Source organism: Saccostrea echinata, unplaced genomic scaffold (assembly GCF_033153115.1).
Source record: "Saccostrea echinata isolate AGI-Se365-2 ecotype Australia unplaced genomic scaffold, CSIRO_AGI_Sech_v1 ptg000029l, whole genome shotgun sequence".
Classification (NCBI taxonomy): Eukaryota; Metazoa; Mollusca; class Bivalvia; order Ostreida; family Ostreidae; genus Saccostrea; species Saccostrea echinata.
In genome coordinates, this window is record NW_026889778.1 from 38,773,043 (window position 1) to 38,793,343 (window position 20,301).

The 20,301-nt window shown below is 34.1% G+C and overlaps 2 protein-coding genes across 2 annotated transcripts; one reads left to right on the top strand and one right to left on the bottom strand.

The window, feature by feature from the left end:
• Positions 1–874: 874 nt before the first annotated feature.
• On the bottom strand, positions 875–8,955 carry LOC133195921 (uncharacterized). Its single transcript, XM_061331904.1, has 3 exons — positions 8,834–8,955; positions 7,169–7,469; positions 875–5,472 (listed from the first exon to the last, which is right to left on the bottom strand). The coding sequence occupies exons 2-3, from the start codon at positions 7,376–7,378 to the stop codon at positions 3,904–3,906; spliced, it is 1,779 nt and encodes a 592-aa protein (XP_061187888.1). The 5' UTR covers positions 7,379–7,469; positions 8,834–8,955; the 3' UTR covers positions 875–3,903.
• Positions 8,956–9,885: 930 nt separating this feature from the next.
• On the top strand, positions 9,886–18,955 carry LOC133195924 (uncharacterized). Its single transcript, XM_061331906.1, has 5 exons — positions 9,886–10,143; positions 12,828–13,013; positions 13,385–14,328; positions 14,585–14,691; positions 15,580–18,955. Exons 1-5 carry the CDS (start codon positions 10,028–10,030, stop codon positions 16,585–16,587), a joined length of 2,361 nt encoding a protein of 786 aa, XP_061187890.1. The 5' UTR covers positions 9,886–10,027; the 3' UTR covers positions 16,588–18,955.
• Positions 18,956–20,301: the final 1,346 nt, after the last annotated feature.

Here is a 20,301-nt window from a genome sequence, read left to right on the forward strand (position 1 = left end):
TTTCCAGAGTAATTTAATAAATAACCTAACAGCTAAGTTAGAATAATAAATATATATATATCGTAAATATTTTTCCCCATGAAATAATGATTCTTCAAACACGATATGTTAGTTATTAAATTAAAAAAACTCCTTACCTACAAAAAGATAAGTCCTTTCACTTCGGAGTTCCGAATGACAATCAAAACTGAACGATAGGTGAACGCTGAACGCAAGGTGAACGCAAAGTGAACGGAACGAAGAGCGAACGCTGAACGCTTTGTGAACGGTGAACGCGAGCGCACGGTGAACGCAAAACTGTGAACGGAGAGCGAACGGTGAACGCACGCTGAACGAACGGTGAACGCACGCTGAACGAACGGTGAGCGAACGGAGAAATGGGAAAGTAGAACGTTTCAGGGACTATACTTGGAGTTAATTTAACTGGATTCCTGGTAAGCTTTCTGTTTACCTTTATTATAATTATTATATAAATGTATTTTATAATTTACTTTTATTAATTAATCCCGACAGCAAACAATCATATAATTTATGTGTTGTTAATGTCTGGTGTTAAATGTAAAGTATTCGTTTTGTGTGTGTATTGTGTTGTGAGAGTGTGTTTAATTTATACTTTGTAGGTTTTTTTGTTATAAGCACAGTAATAAATATAGTTGTGCCGAATCCAGTGTTGGATTTTTCCTACAAAAGACCCGGTGACACGACGATGGCATGGGACATAAATTCCCAGAATTAACTAGCATGCTTGTTGAATGCAGCAAACGGTTTTAACGATCTAGGTACTGTCCATACAACTTTGGTAACTTCTGTAAAATGGTATGAAAATAATATAAAGTATCACAACTAGCTGCTTTTATAAAACAATAAACATAAGTCACAAATTTGTAATCTTTATTCAATGCTTGCATTTAAATATGCTTAAACACCTTATATACATAAAATGTAGGTTTTGACCAAAGTGGTGCCTTAATTTTGTATGAAAAAACACATTTGAAAAAAGGGAGAGATGGTTTCAGATGCTGCAAGAAAACAACGCAAGTGCTTCTGAACAAGTCTTTTCTATCTGAGAAGTTATTTTTTCTGCATTTCCTTTGGTCAAATATATTTTTATTTTTTTCTACCTATTATTTGATAAATCCTGTATAATGACCATATACCCTGGATATAAAGTTTACATCGAATGCTATCTTTGGTTGATAAATTTTCATATTATTGATATGAGGTAGTTAACATACAAGTACACTGAGAATAATTTATACTTTGACAAGACATATACTACTTATCTTGGCTATTACAAGAATAATTATTTTTTTTTTACAACTAAAAAGTTATATTGTTAAAATCTACAATCAAAATCTACTTTCATATAATTTAAAATAATCCATAATTTCTACTCAGATTAATCAATCAATTAATGTTTACTATTATTAAATTCCATTCACAAAAGATTTTCTGATTATGAATAAGCTGGTTTCAATTTCTCATTCATAAATTTCCACAGCAATATGAAATTGTCAAGCACTGAATTATGCCATGTTAAGAATATCACATAAGCCTTCCAGAAAACAGCATATTTTTTTTTTTTAAAAAGAAGACATTTCAGAAGGCTTCTCGAAAAAGTTTTTCGTCTTCTTTCGAAACTCCCCATTGTCACCAGGGATGACTAGATTACATGGTGAAAGCTTGCATACTACTTAACTAATTTACAGTATATTATTACTTGATTGCTCAAACAGAAAAACATAAAACTTTTACTCATCATAGCCTATTTAAATTACATTGTATCTGACAATTTAGCAGAAGGAATATTATAGTGATCATCCACTGTAAATGAGTTTAGAGTCACAAACTTTCACATCAATGTCAAGAAAAGAATGCATAAAGGAGAAAAAAATTATAATTCATAATTTCTGTTTAAAATTGTTGATAATTAAGAAGGAATCAGATTTAGGAAATGAAACAATACTAAGGAACACATTTAAAGATAAAGTAAAATACATTATTGGAAACAGATGGAACATTTTTTCGTACTCAAAAAGGCAGTGTTAAAATTAAAATACCACATTGGCAATAAAAATCATTTATAGAAACTCTTGTCAAGTATTTTCCATTTTGATAAATGGATGAAAATCTTTCAATTACCGGGGGGTATATCCTTAAATGTCCAACAAATTTTCAAATTCATCATATAAATTTACAAATACTTTAGAAGTAAAACTCTTCCCAAAAAGAAAATGCAAAAAGAAACATTCCCAGAAAGTAATGCATGAAAACAGTCGTTTTTTTTTTAAATAAAAAAATACAAACACAGCCATGTTAAAGTGATATAACCCTCTGCTAAGTGGAGATAATTCTAACAATGATGATTTTACTTTTATTAAAATTAGAATTTTTTCACAATTTGCCCCATTCGTTAAGAGTAAAAACAAGCTCATTTGTTTATGGTTAAGAGATGGAGACAAAATAGATGGAATTTGCTTCAACCCATAAGTTCACAATAGCTTTTAATACTGCAAGGAATAAAAAATCATTTCACTGTAAACATGAATCCATTATGAGCATGTTCACTGTAACCATGTTTCACTGTATACTAAATTTGTTTGAATTAATTTTTCTATCTCCATCTGTCTTTGTTACAGAAAAATTTCAGCAGAGGGTAACACGTCCTTAAACCCCTCTCTTTTGAAGAGTAACACTTGGTGTAAATGAAATTCAATATTTATAAAAAATTGATCACACAGTGATGCGCTTACGTAAAATTGCATACTGATTTTCGTTCAAAATGAATCAGATGTAATCATGTTAGTAACAGATTCGAATGGGTGCATGATCACCAAAAGGTTATTTCCAGTCAACTGGTAAAAGATATATAAGAAAAACATGACCATAAAAATATACATATAAAAGTACTGCACCATACTATTAAATCTATGCATTCATACATTGTATAGTCTATCACAATCAGTCAATCCTACACTTTAAGGCATAAATCAGCTAAATAAACTCATTATGTTTGAAAATCCATTTACCCATTCTTGAAAATGTTAACAAAAACCCCAAAAATTGACGAAGTTCAATTTGTTTCACAAATCATTTACCCCCAAAAAATAATGAAAAAAAAATCACAACCCATAGTAACTTACTACATCTCCTGATTCATATCTGGCAGAAAAATTCAAAAATGGAAAAAATAAATAAAGAAATAAAGGAAAAGAAAAGAAGGGAAATTTCTTAGCTTGTACATATAGACATAATATATACAGTGTGTGTATATATGGATAGATATGGTTTTGTTTCTGGTGCTTTCAGGATCAGGTAAGACTTAATAAAACCACTTGTTATGAAAATACATTGAATGCGAAGATAAAGGCACAGATGTAAAATTCAATAATAGCACAACATCAATAGTTCAAAGTCCAATCTATGTCTATTTAGCAAATATAAAAAATTATATCCACCCTTTGTCAATATTTTTTTTTTACTAAGTTCTACAAGGACATCATGGATATTGAAAAAAAAACTATTTGCTATGGCCTTTTTAGAAAAGCTATAAAAGTGTACAATTCAAGAGTTTAGACAAGGTGTATTTTGTGAACACTTATCTAAATAAAAATGACCTCAGGGGCCTACATAGACATGGTTTTTAATTCAAAAGCACAAACATACATGCAACTTACCTCTTAAAATTCTAATAATTAATAAATAACAATGTGAACCAAACAAATTCAATATTCTGGCAATTGTCTTCAAGTGGTCACTAACAATGCATGCTGAAAAATAAATATCCATTGCACAAAAAACCACAATATACATGTGTCCAACTAGAAACCAATTCAGTGAAAAGACAAATCTCATTGTGGGATACTGAACAGTATAGACAGTAAAAAACAAAAAAATATATAATCAAAACTCTTCATGGAAAAGCTGAGTGGCAAGAACTTCCCCTGTAACAATTGTCTGACATCCTGCGTCAGCCGTCTTCTTTTTGGGGGATGTGTCCCGGGGTTTTTCATCATCAGCCAGAACTAATACAGACTCATCGATGTGTCCATTAGAGAGGGATTTCTCATCTCTTGGACTATCGCCCAACACAGATCTATTCATGTAGTACCTTTCAGCCACCATGGATAGATTTGGAGATTCGTTTTCATCACTTAAATCCAAATCATCAACATCTTTCATGCCCTCTAATTCCGCATGTTTGAAGTTCCACACTGGTACCACTCCTGTACCACTTGGCACTGCATCAGCAAAAGCATACTTGATTCCTCCGACACTGATAGGCACTGCCGTAATACTGCTGTCGTTCAACTCTGGAATTATTCTGCGCATTTCTTCATCAATGTTAGCTATTGGGCTAGGAGGCTCCTTGTATGGTATTCCATCTAGAGGCAGCTGTAAGCGTGTAGCCACCTTTTCTATCAGATCTTCAATGGACTCGTTCTCTTTCCAAATTTTTGTTGCTCTCCATCTAGCTCGACTACCTTTGGGGGCTGGAATTGCATCAAAACAAACCATTTCTCCAACAGTTAGAAGCTTATTTAAATCATCAATATGTTTTCCAAATATGTTCCTGTCAATGAACACATGTTCATGACGCCCTAAATCTATAATGCCCCATAATTTGGCAATGTGATATATTCGCCCTTTCCTGGCTGTAACGACAGGTTTCGGACTGACTTGAGGTCGACTGCCTGTAATAATGACATTTAGCCTTGCGTTCTTGATCACAGACACAACTTCATCTTCTGTAATGGTAAATATATTACCATGAGCTGCAAGGAATTTGCTCAGGTCATTCTTTGTCCAACCAATAGTGTTCCTCAAACTTTCTGGAGCCTGGCTAAAATGTCCAGTGAGGGCAGCTAGCTTCATATCCCCTTTTTTCTCAATAATACTCTTAATGAACATGACAGCCTTGTACTCATTGGCTGTCATTGTGGCAGGTCCAGACCTGGGGCTGGGACTGGGTGTTGGAAGATTTCTGTTAACCATGGGAGACCGAGGAGACATAAGAGGTGACCTGGGTTCGAGCATGTCCAAAGACTTGGGCCTTCGTTTGTTCTTTGGAGTCAATGGAGGGGCGAACTGTTCTTTCTCAATCTTGTTGAACCTGGATTTTAGTTCCACATCTTCGATGGCTTCTGCATTTGGATTGATGGCACTGTAAGTGATGTTGTCCTTCAAACTGACATTCTCTCCATCTACTTCGAAAATAAGAGGATGTCTTAAAAGCCAGTCTTTGAACTCACTTTGTGGCCCAACACACTCTCGGATTTCGGAACTGGCTTGAGACAAGTGGCCAGCTAGACTGTTGATGGGCATCCACTTCTCGCCTTTCTTTAACATTTTCCCTCTGAAGTACTGGACGGCTTCTGTCTCCACCGAAACTTCTGGAAGACCTGTAGAGGAAGCAGGACTGCTTTCACGAAAGTTACTCCCAAGTGAGGCTGTTCCATCATTTAAGCACACCTGAGAAAGTACACATTTGTAAGTTTTACATAGGTAAAAAAGGTGAAAACAGAAAAATGCAATTTTATTGGTTAAGGAAATTCTACCATGTGTTAATAGTTTAATCTACATTTCAGCAAACAACTTGAAGATGACATCTGCATTTGGATTATACAGGAATATAGACATCTCATAAATTAAAATATAAGATTTTACATCTGTTTAAGATTTACAAATGCCATTACTGATACATGCAAAAGAGATGAAGGGAGCAAAACTAAAACTTTAAGGTACTGTTTCCCTAACAGCCTCAGATTCAATGAAATTGAATACATAATAGATACATGTATGTTGATGTTGAATACTTAGTATATTTAGACGTAATTCCCATTTATTATAATTATCTGAAGTGTATGTAAGAGTGGAATGTGTCCTTATTTATGACCTTGACCTTCCTTGAAGAGTTATATCCCTGTTTTTAATCAATATAAATTTAAAATCTTAAAAAATCTCTCTGGTTAAAAAATGTTTACAATCGTTATTCTATTCACATTTGAATAAATTCATCTTTTCACCAAAGCATTTACTGATACTCTTAATAGTATTTGAAATTTTAATTTGAAAAATTTGCTCGTCCCCATTGACCTCATTGCAATCTTTATTGGTTAATTACTGCTTAGGTTGTTAAATTTTTGAAAATTTCTCTTTAATCCTTTTCTACTTTAAAATGATTAAAATAAATATCAGAGTATTATATATGTGATAGATATTTAAGGAAAGAAAATTAGGTCCCATTAGCAATGGAACACCAACTTTCCTCTGTTTACATGTAACTAATTAAGGCAGTTTCTTCTAGCTGCAATAATGTAGCCCTCTCCAATTTTTTTTTTTTGAGGGGGGAGAGGGCTACAACTCCTTAGGATCTCCGTAATGGTGCAAGTGCGGGAGTGATTCACTACCGCACAGATTTCTGCTCAAATTATCAGTAAGTGGGTATTTTATTAACATATCTTATCTGAACTCATAAAATGTAGTTATGCAAGACATGAATTGATCCAAAAATATACAGAACAATCCGTATATCGGTTATATGTCGTGTATGTCAACATCACAACTTGAATTTATCCGCCATGTTTACTGACCTTGATCGATTTTATTTTGGGACAACCAATGAGAATTTGGGATCTAGGGAAGCGGATCGTTTAGGATTTCCCTTATTTCAAGCACAAATGTCACTGTTTATGAAAAAAATATCACATGGAATGCTTTTAATTATCGATGTTTAGTGATATCATACAACACAGACATTTATCAACACTGACATATACTTTTATCAAGTGATTTTAAATTTCAAGCGCAAGTCTCTGTACATCATGTGAGAACTGTCATGGCTTCTGAGGAGAACGACTGGTAAACACACAGATTTATTTTACTTGGTTTTCACTTATAAAGGGCTATGATGTTGATAGTGAATAAAAATTCCGTCTTATTGGAAGTAAGTTGAATGCAAAAACAATTTATTTTGCCTGCAGTCGCCCGTATCTAAAAAATATATTTGCACCATTACGGAGATGCAGTGGAATTGTAGCCCTCTCCTGAAAATATCAGATTAAAAAAATCGGAGAGGGCTACACTATTGCAGCTAGTTTCTTCCTGTATCATGTGTATAATCGTTGTTCAATACATCTTTCAAATAAATAGTTGAATCATTATTTACCAAGTTTCCATTTACAGTGAAGAGAGACGGATATTTCTGAAGAAATTTCTTCAGTCCAGTTTCATTTCCTCCGGCAGCTTGTCTCATTTCTGAGGTAAAATTCCTGCTTCCAAATCGCCCTGCCAGCTGACTTATGGTTAACGGAGCAGGACTGTTCATAAGAATCTCCAAGAAATACAACATAGCCTTGTGTCCTGCGTCATCTGCCATTTTGTTTTCTGTTTTGACTTACGAAAAAGGAAAAATATTGAGGAAACTGAACTCAGAAGTGTCTTTCAGGTGTGCAGTTTCTTGCATGCATCTGCAATAAAAAGAATAGTGGCAAAAATATTTTCATATCTTTAATGAACTTATACACAAATCTTATAATACTCGTACTTTCACAACTACACTTCTTTTTTATTAAATTAAATTTTTCAGTAAGGCATGCAATACATTTTTAATAGTAAAATAAATAAACCCATTTCATGTAGATCATTGAGATAAGGCCAGATAAGACCAACATTGACTGTGTTCATTTGGAAAAGGATAGAGGTGTCTTTTGAATGTGACGCAAATTGGTGGGAAAAAAATTACTTCAGGTTCGGCATAAATCATATCATCCTTTCTTTAAAGCTTGAGATACAAATGAAGGAGGAGTAACATTCTATTGTAACGTCACAAGACACTTTTGCTGACGTCCAAATATAGATTCTGCATTTCTCTATAGAAAAGTTAAAATATTCAACATAGCAGAATAGAAATAATTCCCTCATTGGAGGAATTGTTCCTCCGACACAAGAATTATTTCTTATTATAAACATACTGACTGTGATGAAATATTTATAGTGCACAGGACTGCATCAATGTGTAAAACAAATTAATTACAGGATCAAATAACTGACAATAAAATGGCATAACAGAGGGTTCATAGAAAAATATTTTTTGAAATAAAATAATCAGACTTATTGATAAAATCTAAAGGAATGAAACAAAACTCTCATTTTATTTTCCATAATTTTAAGGGGGCTTCATCGGCTAGTAAAATGTGATTCAGACTAGTGAAATTTTGTCATTTCTTGCCTGACTTTACTGGTACCGATAAAAGTTTTTGGCACACACTGGACATGTCAGATGTTATTTGTCTACCAAGACATCAGCTATACATTAGCATAGCATAGCTCACTGGGTTGGTCAATCAAGTGATTTAATCTTTTGACTTTATTGATAAAATTTTGAACTCCTGTGCTGAGTTTTAATCTGTGTCTAATTACAAAATATTATCAGGTTACTCTAAGCACCCCTGCATACGTTGTTAAGCTGTCCCTTTCTGACAAAAAACACCATATGCATAAACATTTTGTCTACAGTCGCTGCATTTTCAACAAAAAATGTGCATTTGCATGCAGTCACTAAGGAATAAAGAGGAATTTAGCTAAAATCGAAATCCAAATGAATACTTAACCTATGAACAATTCACCTATAAACAACCAAGGTTTATAACATCAAATTTGAATAAATGATGTTACAAGACCCGAGAGCATCTGATGATTTTTTTATGACCATGCCCATTGCAGGACAAAATGATTGAACAACTTTATACGTTTCCTGATAGTGAAATCATCTGCAAAGTAACAACATAAACAACATTTAGAACCTGTTCCACGTCTATAATAAATCAGATACCTTATATATTAGATAGCATTCAAACAAGAAACTTTTCTAGTATCATAGTATGACGAAAAACTTTGTGTGCCATCTTGGGAGTTAGATTGTCTGAAATATACGATTGGGATTTCGCAAACCGAAAATGATTTACATAGTAGGATGATCCATATATTATTCGTAAATATATAAAAATCATTAAAATGCCTAAATACTTAATACTACGTATTCATTAAAATTTTATAGGTTAAAAAAAAAACAAATAAAAATTATGATTCGAAAAGTGTTATCAAAAGTAGTTCTTGAAATGTCGGTCATATTAAAAAATAACTGACAAATCAATGTATTTCACTGTTTAAAATTAGGTATATCTCAAAGGACAGACTTGTGAAAATAGGATTCCAGGAACTTTGTTAAATGTTTATATATTTTAATTCTGATTTTTTTTTTTTTTTTTTTTTTGCCAAATCTAATATCTATTTATCTTTTTAATATTTTCATGTCAAAATGTATTGTATCAAAGTATGTAGGATACCAAATAATTATCTATCTAAATATCGATCTATAACACATTTGCAATTTTTATGCTCCCCCCCCCCCCCCACTCTGGATCTGTTTTGTCCAAAGAAAATTTTGCAAGCATTTTTTCGAAATAAAATAGGATTTTTAGATTTATTTCAACATTCATCAATATAAATTTAGAGAAGATCTCAACTTAAAAAAAATCTTCGAAATTTTATTTTTTAAAAAAAAAGTACGTAAAGGTAGTTAAGGACTCTTCTCTCTCTCTCTCTCTCTCTCTCTCTCTCTCTCTCTCTCTCTCTCTCTCTCTCTCTCTCTCTCTCTCTCTCTCTCTGAAAAAAAATATCGTTTCCTTTTCCAAAATAATTTCTTTAAATATGCATGTGATATTATTCTTAGGTTTACAATTTGTAGTGGTTCGAAAAGAAACTATAAAAGCAGGTGATATTCCAGTTTATTGGTTATTTTTTGGGAGCTGATCATAAAAGCAGTCTATGTACAACTTGATGTTTATTACCCAGCATTCCCCAGGAAGTCTCTGTACGCAGACGTAGTGAAACAAGCGCCATTTTGGGAACAAAATTTAAACTTTCAGAATGGTTATGCCGAAATGTTGTGAATATATAGCAACAGTGATTGCTTTTATTGACATAATTTAATTTTTACTCTAGGAATTATCGTAAGAGGTTCAGCATGTGGTGGATCGTGCAGGGCATCACCAGCTTCTTTTACTACTCCATTCTAGATTTTGTTTTCTTCATCATAGTAGACGCTTTCGCCAAGTTTACGATTGGAGACACAAATTCAAAGTATATAGATTGTCATTAATGTCTTTTGTTGTAATTACATTTTTATGATACATGAAATATTTGCTGTATGTGTTGTATTCTTGCAACCATTTATCAAAATCACTCGAATGAATGGCAATGAATGCCATGTTTATTTATAAACAGAGACGCATGCACAGGATGCATAACATTCTGTAGATTATTTTTCTTTTTTCCAAGGGGCCTGTGAGTTGGCTCTACAATTTTTCAGTATCAGTATATTTTAGCAGAGACATAAATAACAGATTTGCAACTCCACCATTGTCATGTTTGTTAAGAAAAATATGTTGCTGTCCTGGTATTATCCTAACAATTACTCTTTATTGGAGTGTGACTAAAATGGGTAGTAAAACCCGGGCCGGGCCGGGAATTTTGAAACTGAAAACCGGGTTTTCGCTAATTACTGAAAAAATACTGAATTCTTCAGCACGAAACTTACAGACGTAATTTAATACAACAAAATGTGTCTTCGCTGAGAGTTTTAACACCAAATATTATATTGTTCAATTATTATTAACGATTGTCATTTTCTCGGTGACTAAATTGGGTAGTAAGCCCGGTTTATTCATTTTGGTGCTTTAAAGCTAATTAAACTCAAAATTGGATGTCTTTGTGTTTTATCATTGTTTATTAACTTTAAGAACTTAAATATTACGACAATTGCAAAAATTAATGTCGATAATTAAAATAAACGCCGAGTTTTGATACCCGGGACAGTCCAAAACCGGACGCGTTTGCCCGGGACAAACTGGAACATTCCGAAAAAATTGCCATCAGATAACCGGGTGCAGAGAATAATATAGAATTTATTAAAAAAAAAAAAGTAACCTAACTCCCCCCCACCCAAAAAAAAAATAAAATAAATCAACAAATGGAGAAAATAAATGAAATATACACAAAAATACCGACATATTCTATTTTTTCTTTTAAATACTAATGGAGTTATATACTGATGGAGTTATGGACATAATGATTTGACAAGAGAAAGATTGTAGGCTACAGCTAGATTCGTATTCAGGTAATAATTTCGCCGAAATTACATGTATATGTCTGCAGAGCTAGCTTGGAACATGTTAAATTAAGATCATGAAGATATTACCAGTAAATTTGATAAAATCTACGCAGTTGGCTTGGTTCAGTAATATTTACTCCTCTCGTCATTATCTCGGAAATTTATGGTTCGTCCCGGGTAAACGTCTCCGGTTTTGGTCGGTCCCGGGTGTTCAAAAATGCATTTATTTTCTACAATCGGTAAATATTAATACAATGGTTATAATTTTTTGGTTGTTTAAGTTGATTTCGATCTATCCAATACAAAAAGCTGCAATTATTTCAATAATATTAAGTGCAAAACACCAAAATATGCAAACCGGGTTTGCTACCCATTTTAGTCACCGGGAAAATGACAATCGTCGATAATCATTGAAAAAAGTAATATTTGGAGTTGAATCTTTCAGTGAAGGCATATTGTGTTGTATTTAATTATATCTGTAAGTTTCATGACAAATAATTAAGTATTTTTTCAGTTATTAGCAAAAACCGGGTTTTCAGTTTCAAAATTCCCGGCCCGGCCCGGGTTTTACTACCCATTTTAGTCACACCGTCTTTATTGGTCTTTGTATTTCTACCTTAAGTTGAATATTAATAATAATATTGAATATTGAATAATAATAATATTGATTCTGTTATATATGGGTGTGTGATTTGTTGAGTTTTATTGATTTTTAAAAGCAAACTAGGAAAATTAAAGAGGTCAATGACCGAAAGTCGGCAAAGTCATGGCGATATGTGGCCGACCACGTGTCACCTATTGCAATTTCAGATTTCTACTTTGTTATTGTTTTAGATAAAGAAACTTATGAAAATACAACATCCTAAATAACTTGTTAATATAAATTAAAATATTTAACTCTGTTATGCCTGATAATTTTAAAAGTTTTACATTTTTATGTGATTTAAGTTGCACAAGATTTGAAAAAAGTAAACCATTGGAATGTGAGATCACACAAGACTTCAAGCATTTGCAAATCTCTGTTATTTATGTCTCTGATTTAGTATTACTTTGCAAACGTCATTGTTGATACATATTACTTCAATTTACCAATTTCAATAACCTTCAGTAGGATTTTAGCCTGTGACATAGTCATCAGCTTCTAATTACTCAGCAACTCTAGAATGAACTTCTTTCTAACCATAATCTCAGTGAGATTCGTAGAGATTAAAAAAAATTTTGTCTCTACGAATTTCGCCAAGATTATTCTAACCACTGCTCCTCCACTGAGTGACAAAACATAGGTAGCTGACATAAAGAACTGACTGCATTGTTTGTAGTATAATCATAGATATGAATAATCTGCCCTTGATTACTTTGCTACATTACCAATGCATGGACGGAATTTCATTGTTAAACCTGGTCCATAGGACAAATATCATTTTAACAATGAAAATGTTCTACCTAGACAAAACAATGACATCATAAACCTTTTTATATTTGTTTCAAGAGAGTTAATAGTGATAAATGCTCACAAGTCAAAAAGATGGGCACTCAATTAACATAAAATATTGAGATGTCCTTGCAAAGCATGATGTATAAATGGTGTCTTCTTCACTTTTGAAGACTTAATGTAACTATAGAAACTCCCTAAGAAACAGCTTTTATTTTTCAGAACTGTTCAAGAGAAGAGGCTGATTTGGTTCTGGGAGTCAGTTGTGCTGTTTATCCTGAGTTTCATCATCTATCTTTGTGATCATGTCCCCTATCTCCTTATTACTCTGTCAGTTGTAACCTTTGGCTACACACAGTTTGGCGTCTCATTCAACATATACAGATGGTGGAGACAGATGAAAACCAGGTGAAGTGTCATAAAAATATCTTGTTGAATTTGATTGTAGTTTCACTGATTATACTAGAATAGTCTGATATTTGAGACAAAGTGCACAAACCAGTGCATGGGGCACTATGTAAAAACTTTGACAACAGTGAACTATTCAAGGCATAGCACTTGCAAAACACACCATTGTTATAAATATTCTAAAGAATGCCCAACTCGGCAACTGCTTCCCGGTAAATCAAAATTTTTAATTAATTTCATATATCAATTGTGTATTCTAAAGATGTTGTGTTTAGGCTTACTTTGGCATTCTTCTATAAGTTGCTGTGTTCTGACTTTCAAACATGCAAAATTAGGTAATCTGTAATAATAAACTTTTGATATATCTGCAGATGGGAAGAACACCAGCATCATCAAGACAGCATGACAAGATTGCAGGTCCAGCTAGCAATGCATCAACAGCAGCAGCAACAACAAGAAGCATTGCAACAAATGATGGCCTTCAACCACCAACCACAGCACCCTGTACAACAGCCAGGCCAGCAGAACATCTTCAACGCCACACCAGCCAACAAGCCTAAGGCTGGCCAGGAAGAAAGGGGCATCTACAAGTCAATATGGTCCAAAACACCAAAAATTCAGCTCAGTAGTCTATTTAAGAGAGCACAAGCTGAGAATAATGAGGAAAAAGCAGCAAATCCTAATTCTAGTCCTCCTCCGCCTATTAAGAAACAGGAATTTAGCTTTATGCCCTCCCTGCGTGCAAAATCGAGCTTTGCAGGAGGTCAGCATTTGGCCACTATGAAAGATGATTCTCCACCCGCAAAGCCTTCTTGGTATGGTGATAACCTCTCCCGTAAACCTTTGCGGTCAGGAAGGTTAATGCCTTACTCACCAGCATCAAGGCCTCAAAATGATTCTTTACGTTCCAGGATCATGTCAAAATTTGGATTCGGATCTTCAGAATCTACACCCGCTGGCCTTAGGAATGAAGGGCAAAATCTCTGTTTTATCAATGCCGTAATACAGTGTCTTGCAAGGACCCCTGGACTTGTTTCAGAACTAGAAAATGAGGCTGCTTACAAAGACTCAGATTGCAGCATGGCAGAATCTTTACTTCTAAGCACGTTGTCTGAGCTGATGCATAGTTGTAACATGAATGAGAAGCCACTCCTTGATCCTATAGCATTCAGACAAGCTGCATCCTCTCTGAATCCTAACCTTGTGGCTCCACCTACTCAGCGCCAATCACAGCAGGATGCAGCAGAGTTTTTCATGTGGCTAGTGGAATCACTTCATTCTATTATTAACAGAAACAGAAAAACTAGGTCAAATGGTAAGTTTATTTAGAGTTTAGAGCAGAAAGTTGCTTCAACAGTTAATTTACAGTTTAAGCAATATGTTGCTAAAACATTGTCAAAAGTCCTGGGTTTTGTTTGTACCTCCATTTCTAGAAAACCAGTGGCTTAGAACAATATGGTGTCATATACAAATACAGTGTTCATTTGAAAAAATAGAACAACTTTAAATGCATGTTTCTGCAAAAATTTTGTTGTTAAAATGGTTTAAATTTTATCATTTGGCTATTGTAGACAGGCCAGCCCCAAGGGAATCTAAACGCTTGAAGGTGATGAAATTCATTTATGGTGACTTGACACCAGCCAAAGTGTCAGACCTGAAGAAAGCATGTAAAGAAGAGGTAGGTACAGTTCACTGTAAGGCCATCAGTAAATTTTTTTTTTTACCCATATTTTTATGTCCCCCTTCCAAGAAGGGAGGGCATATTGCTTTGCTGCTGTCGGTCGATCTGTCTGTCTGTTGGTCCACCAACAGTTTCTGTTCATTTTCTTTGCAAAGGTTGCACATACTGAAATGAAAATTGGTATACAGATTTATCATAAGAATATATAGGTCATGAACTGTTTTGGGTACGATTGAACAATTTTTGACAGAGTTATGCCTCTTGGACTCAAGAAAAATTCCAATTGCAGTTTTCATTCATTTCCTTCGCAGAGGTTGCACATACTGAAATGAAATTTGGTATACAGATTTATCATAAGCATATCTAGAACATATTCTGTTTTGAGTATGATCGAACAATTTTTGACAGAGTTATGCCCCTTGGACTTAGAAAAATTCCAATTATTTGCTTTCTGTTCATTACCTCTGCAAAGGTTGAACAAATTAATTACCGATATATCATGAGAAGCGTGTTTTTGCCAAAGGTTTGATGTAGAAGACTTTCTGGTTGATGCATCTCAGATAGTACCGGTAGATGACCCCTATTGATTTTAAATTTAAAAGGTCAATTTCATTCACTTGTACACTGCCCATAATGTATACTGCCCATAATGAAGGCTTGTGCACCCTATAATGTATGTCCCGGGGGGGGGGGGGGGGGGGGGCATAAGTGTTTCACAAACATATCTTGTTCTTCATAGAATTTTTGACTTGAACCATAATACATGTACAGGTAATTATGGTACAAATAATGGTGATCCTGATGGTACTGTATAATGAAAATAACACACTTTCAACAGAAAAGAACATTATCAACGTAATTTGTTTAATACACACTGTATTTCAGATTAATGCAGCTCATGGCCTATTGAATGATTCCTATGCAGAATCTGTACAGAGACTGTCAGATTTGGAGTGGATATCATACAAAGAAGAGAATTCCTCTGTTGTCGACAACCTCCTCACCGGACAGTTAGTGATTGCCTACCACTGTTTGGCCGACAACCACATATCAGTCAATATGCAGACTTTCAGCATATTACCAGTGCCTATAGAAGCTCCTAGACAGGTGAATGGTCTAGTCCATTTAAGTGATTGCTTTACCAAATTTTGTAACATTGAACATCTAGTGGGACAAGATGGACTGGAGTGTTCATTCTGCAATGCTCAGAGAGCCCGGCAGCTGGAACAGGTGAGGACGCCAGTGAGCACCCCCTACCTCAGGAACAATTACAACTTCAGAACCCCCAATGGGAGGACTGCATTGTCCAGTGCAGATTCTGCTGTGTCAGGGGTTGGTTCTCCGCTGGCAACAAATTTCATGTCCCCCATACCCGGGTCTAGAGACATGCTTAGCGACAGTGGTTTTCAGGATAACGTGTTCAAAACATCCACACCTATCAGTGACAATCAAATCCCCCTCCCACAGCGCTTACGTGATGCCCAGAGACGATGTTCACTGCGTCAGTTACCGGACTGTCTTGTGATCCAGTTAATGCGTTTCTCGTTCAATCCTTATACGAGGCAGACCAATAAAGTCCATGCTCCCGTCTCCATCCCTTTGTCCAATCTTGATCTCACAGAGGTGATGTTTGATACCATCGCAAATCGCGAGGACCTGGCAGAAGAAGAAGCCATCTACAAATACGATCTCTATGGATTGTGCTGCCATCTGGGAGGGGATAGTGCCAACTACGGACACTACGTTAGTTACTGTCTCCATAGTGACAGCAAGTGGTACAGGTTCGATGACGAGCGTGTTATAGAAGTCGACATGGAATATGAACTGACAACACATGAAATCAGGCAGAATGCCTATATACTGTTTTATAAAAAGCAAGGCATGTCCGTTTGATGTATGAATAGATTTCATTGTAGTCCGTAAAGTGTAGATTGTAGTGTGGAGAATTTCTAGAATTATTGATGTCTTTGACTTTAGAATCTTGAAAAAAATGGCAAACTTTTTTATCCAACTTCCAAAGATCAATTTTATTTTTTTATACTTTTATTAGACTTTCATCCTTTGCCTTATTAAATTAAACTATCCATGAAATACATAATATATTAAGCATGATTAGATTTGATAGAATTTATTTACATGTGCAATTTTTCCCAGGGAAACTGTCAAAGATGATTTTTAGCTCTACTGGTCAGAGACCAGAAGAGCTTATGCGATAGTAAGGTGTCCGTCGTCCGTCTGTAAACAATTTTTCAAAACGCTACTCCTCCTACAGTTTTAGTCTGATTTCAGTATAACTTGATACACAAGTAGACTACACTAAGATACATAATTCTGTGTATCGGTTTTTGATTTTCATGAACAGTGTTGCCATGATTACTAAAAATAGAGATTTCTTAGAAGTGCTTTCAAAAAGCTACTCCTCCTACAGTTTTGATCTGATTTCAATATAATTTGGCACACAAGTAGACTAGACTAGGATACATATTTCTGTTTATTGATTTTGATTTTGGTGAACAGTGTTGCCATGGTTTATACTAAAAATAGAAATGTTAAAAGGCTACTCCTCGTACAGTTTTAGTCTGATTGCAATAAATCTTGCCACAAAAGAGACTACACCAAGGATCATTATTCTATGTATTGCTGTTGCAAAGTTTCAAGTCTAAGTGCTACTTTTATCTTCCATTGTTATAAGTACAAACCAGTAGAGCTACAGTCTCGTCAGACTTCTGGTTTTCATTGGTACATGTACTTGTTATTATCGTTTTGTTGATTACTATTGCAAAAGTTTTTAAGCACCTTATGGCATTTATTGATATTGTTAAAACGAAAGCTAAGTTTTAAATTATCAATATGTTTGACCCAAGTCTGATTCAAGATTGTTTATTTTTTTTATTGATTCTGCTATGATAACTACATGGCATGCATTTTGAATTGATTAGATTTTCAGGACCAGACAGAGAAAAATAAATGTCCTTAGCAATATGAGCAATGAAAATGATAACAGCCAAAAATGTACCTGAGGTAAAATTTTATAAGAATATTTTTCTCCAGCATTAATTTAGGAAATGAAAGGATAGATTTGAAAAAGTTTTCAAACAAATTGTCTAGCTCTTATACTGGCAGTGTTTTCCCTTTATTTCAAAGTAAAGGGTTTGAGATCGATTTTAATAGGCTAGGGATTTGAGGTTTATGAATAAAATCTTTGTAGACCATATAATATTTATGTTTTAAATTTTGGTTTCTAAGCGGCATTTATATCAATTGAGGTGGTCAATTTGGTCAGTAGCTGGTTCTTAGGGAAAACACTGTACTGAGCCCCAAACTTATACTTTTCTGAGAATGTGCCATAAGAAACAGTACTTATATTTAACATAATTAAATAAAAGCTGTTTAATATTTTTTTTTTTTTTTTTTTTTTGTAATATTAAAAATGGTTCAAAATATTTCCCTTTTTTTAGTGGTATATTGTATATACCTATTCATGTATACAATGCTCTAAAATTTATAACATTAAAAAAAGACTTTATATACATAAATTTTGAGGCATTTATTTTGGGATGGGGGATTAGAAATTATATTTGACTAGTTTTAAAGGGAGGTTAGACTGAGCAAAGAAATACTTGAACAAGAAGAGTTTTTTTTTTTTTTTCAAACTTGTATTAGCATGATAAAGTGCATTTTAAATTCATGTGTTAAGTTAAAAAATGTTTAGACACAATTTGAAAGGTGTTTTTCATGTATCAGAAATTTTAAAAAGTCAGGTTTAATGTCAAGTGTGTAGAGATTATCATTTGCATTGATGCACTTCTATTTATACTTAAGAGATAATATTTTTTTTAAAAATTTCAAATGTAATTTTAAGAAAAATGCAGAAGGGAGTTTAGCAGGTGTAGGATTACTCATATATATGTGCTGTGCAAGAAGATTTTCATTGAGAAAAAGAATTGCTATTTTTATTTGAAAAAAGGCCAACAGCATGCAAGCAAATGACAAATTTTCTACTATAAAGTTCTACATTTAAATATTTGAAATTTATTGTGATTTATTAATTATTAGAACACTACACGGAGTATGGGGAAGCCCATTGAAATTTACATGTACTTTATAATTTTGTTAAAACTCTCCTTTTAAAGCAGATTTATGATAATTATTAATTTATTACAAAATTTTCAGTGTATTTAAATGCACTATAAGGTTTGAATTGCAAGTAGAACTACAAATTTTGTATATATGAATGTACATGTACCTGATTGTATAAAAACAGTGACTGAAACTTAATATCTTTGTGTGCTGTTTTAATTTTTACCTATAAAGCCGGTTGAAAGTTTACTTGGCTAAGCTACTTTAAATTACTTGATGATGTAAACAATACTTTTCTCCCCTAGTGCATCATATAGTTTAACAGATGAATGGTTTTCAATAGTTTGTTACAGTTGCAGCCAAATATTGTTTCAAATTTCCTGCTTCCATTTTCTCTGATATTTATAATAATACCTGAAATGGACTAGTGTAGAATTCTTGACAATCGACAAGTGTCTTATACACACTAACAATACACTTTCTTAATATTTCACCCCACACTGAAATTAAAACGAAGGTAATACAATGTAATCAAAGATAAGAAGCTCACCTCGACACATTATCAAAGGCAAAGTCTCGCAACGAATGTTATGGTAGGTGCAAAATATGTGCAAGTTTGGTCTGGGTAGAATTATAATTTCTTGGGAATGGACCTACACCAAAAACTTGGACTGTTTCAATCACCTTGAACATCAAGGTTAGTAAGATGTGGCATCTGAGGCTCATCTGGAAGCATCTGTAGGTGCATCATTCTTGAAGCCAAGTAGATTTTGTAGTGACTGGAATGAACCTTTTCCAAAAAAAAGGGTCATTTATCTGGAAATGTAGGCCTGATGCAGCATGGTAGTGAGCAACCCTAGATGCATCATCCATGCAAGTTCAGTCACCATAGGGATTTTCTAATGATTAGGAAACTATAGATCAGTCTGGTAGAGTGCATCCTTAGATGCATCATCCATGCAAGTTTGGTCAGCATAGGGCCATATAGGACTTTTAGTTATTTGAGAATGGATTTGCTCCAAAAACTTTAAACACTGGTCAATCATCTGTAAAATGTAGGTCAGATCCAGCACCTGGAGCAATTCTGGTAGTGTGCATCTGCAGATGCATCATCAGTGCAAGAAAAAAAAAATGTCAGAAATCAGATCCAGCATCTGAAACATGTCTCGTAATATAAATCTCTAGAAGTAGTATCCATACAAGTTTGGTCACCAAAAGAAATATAATTTAAAACTTGGGAATGAGCCTGCTCTAAAAAATTTATCACTCGTTTAGAAAATTTAAGTTGGACCCAGCAACTGAAGAAAATCTTTGGCTGTGTATCCCTAGATGCATCATCCATGCAAATTAATTAGTCACCATCTAGCTTTTAGTTACCTGGGAAGGGACCTGCCCAAAAAATTAAACCTGGTCACTACCGTTCACAGTAGCTCAGTCGGTAGAGCACTCGCTTCATGATCGGGAGGTCTCGAGTTCGAATCTCAGCCGCGACTGACCTAAGTCGATAAAAAATGGGTAGCAACTGTT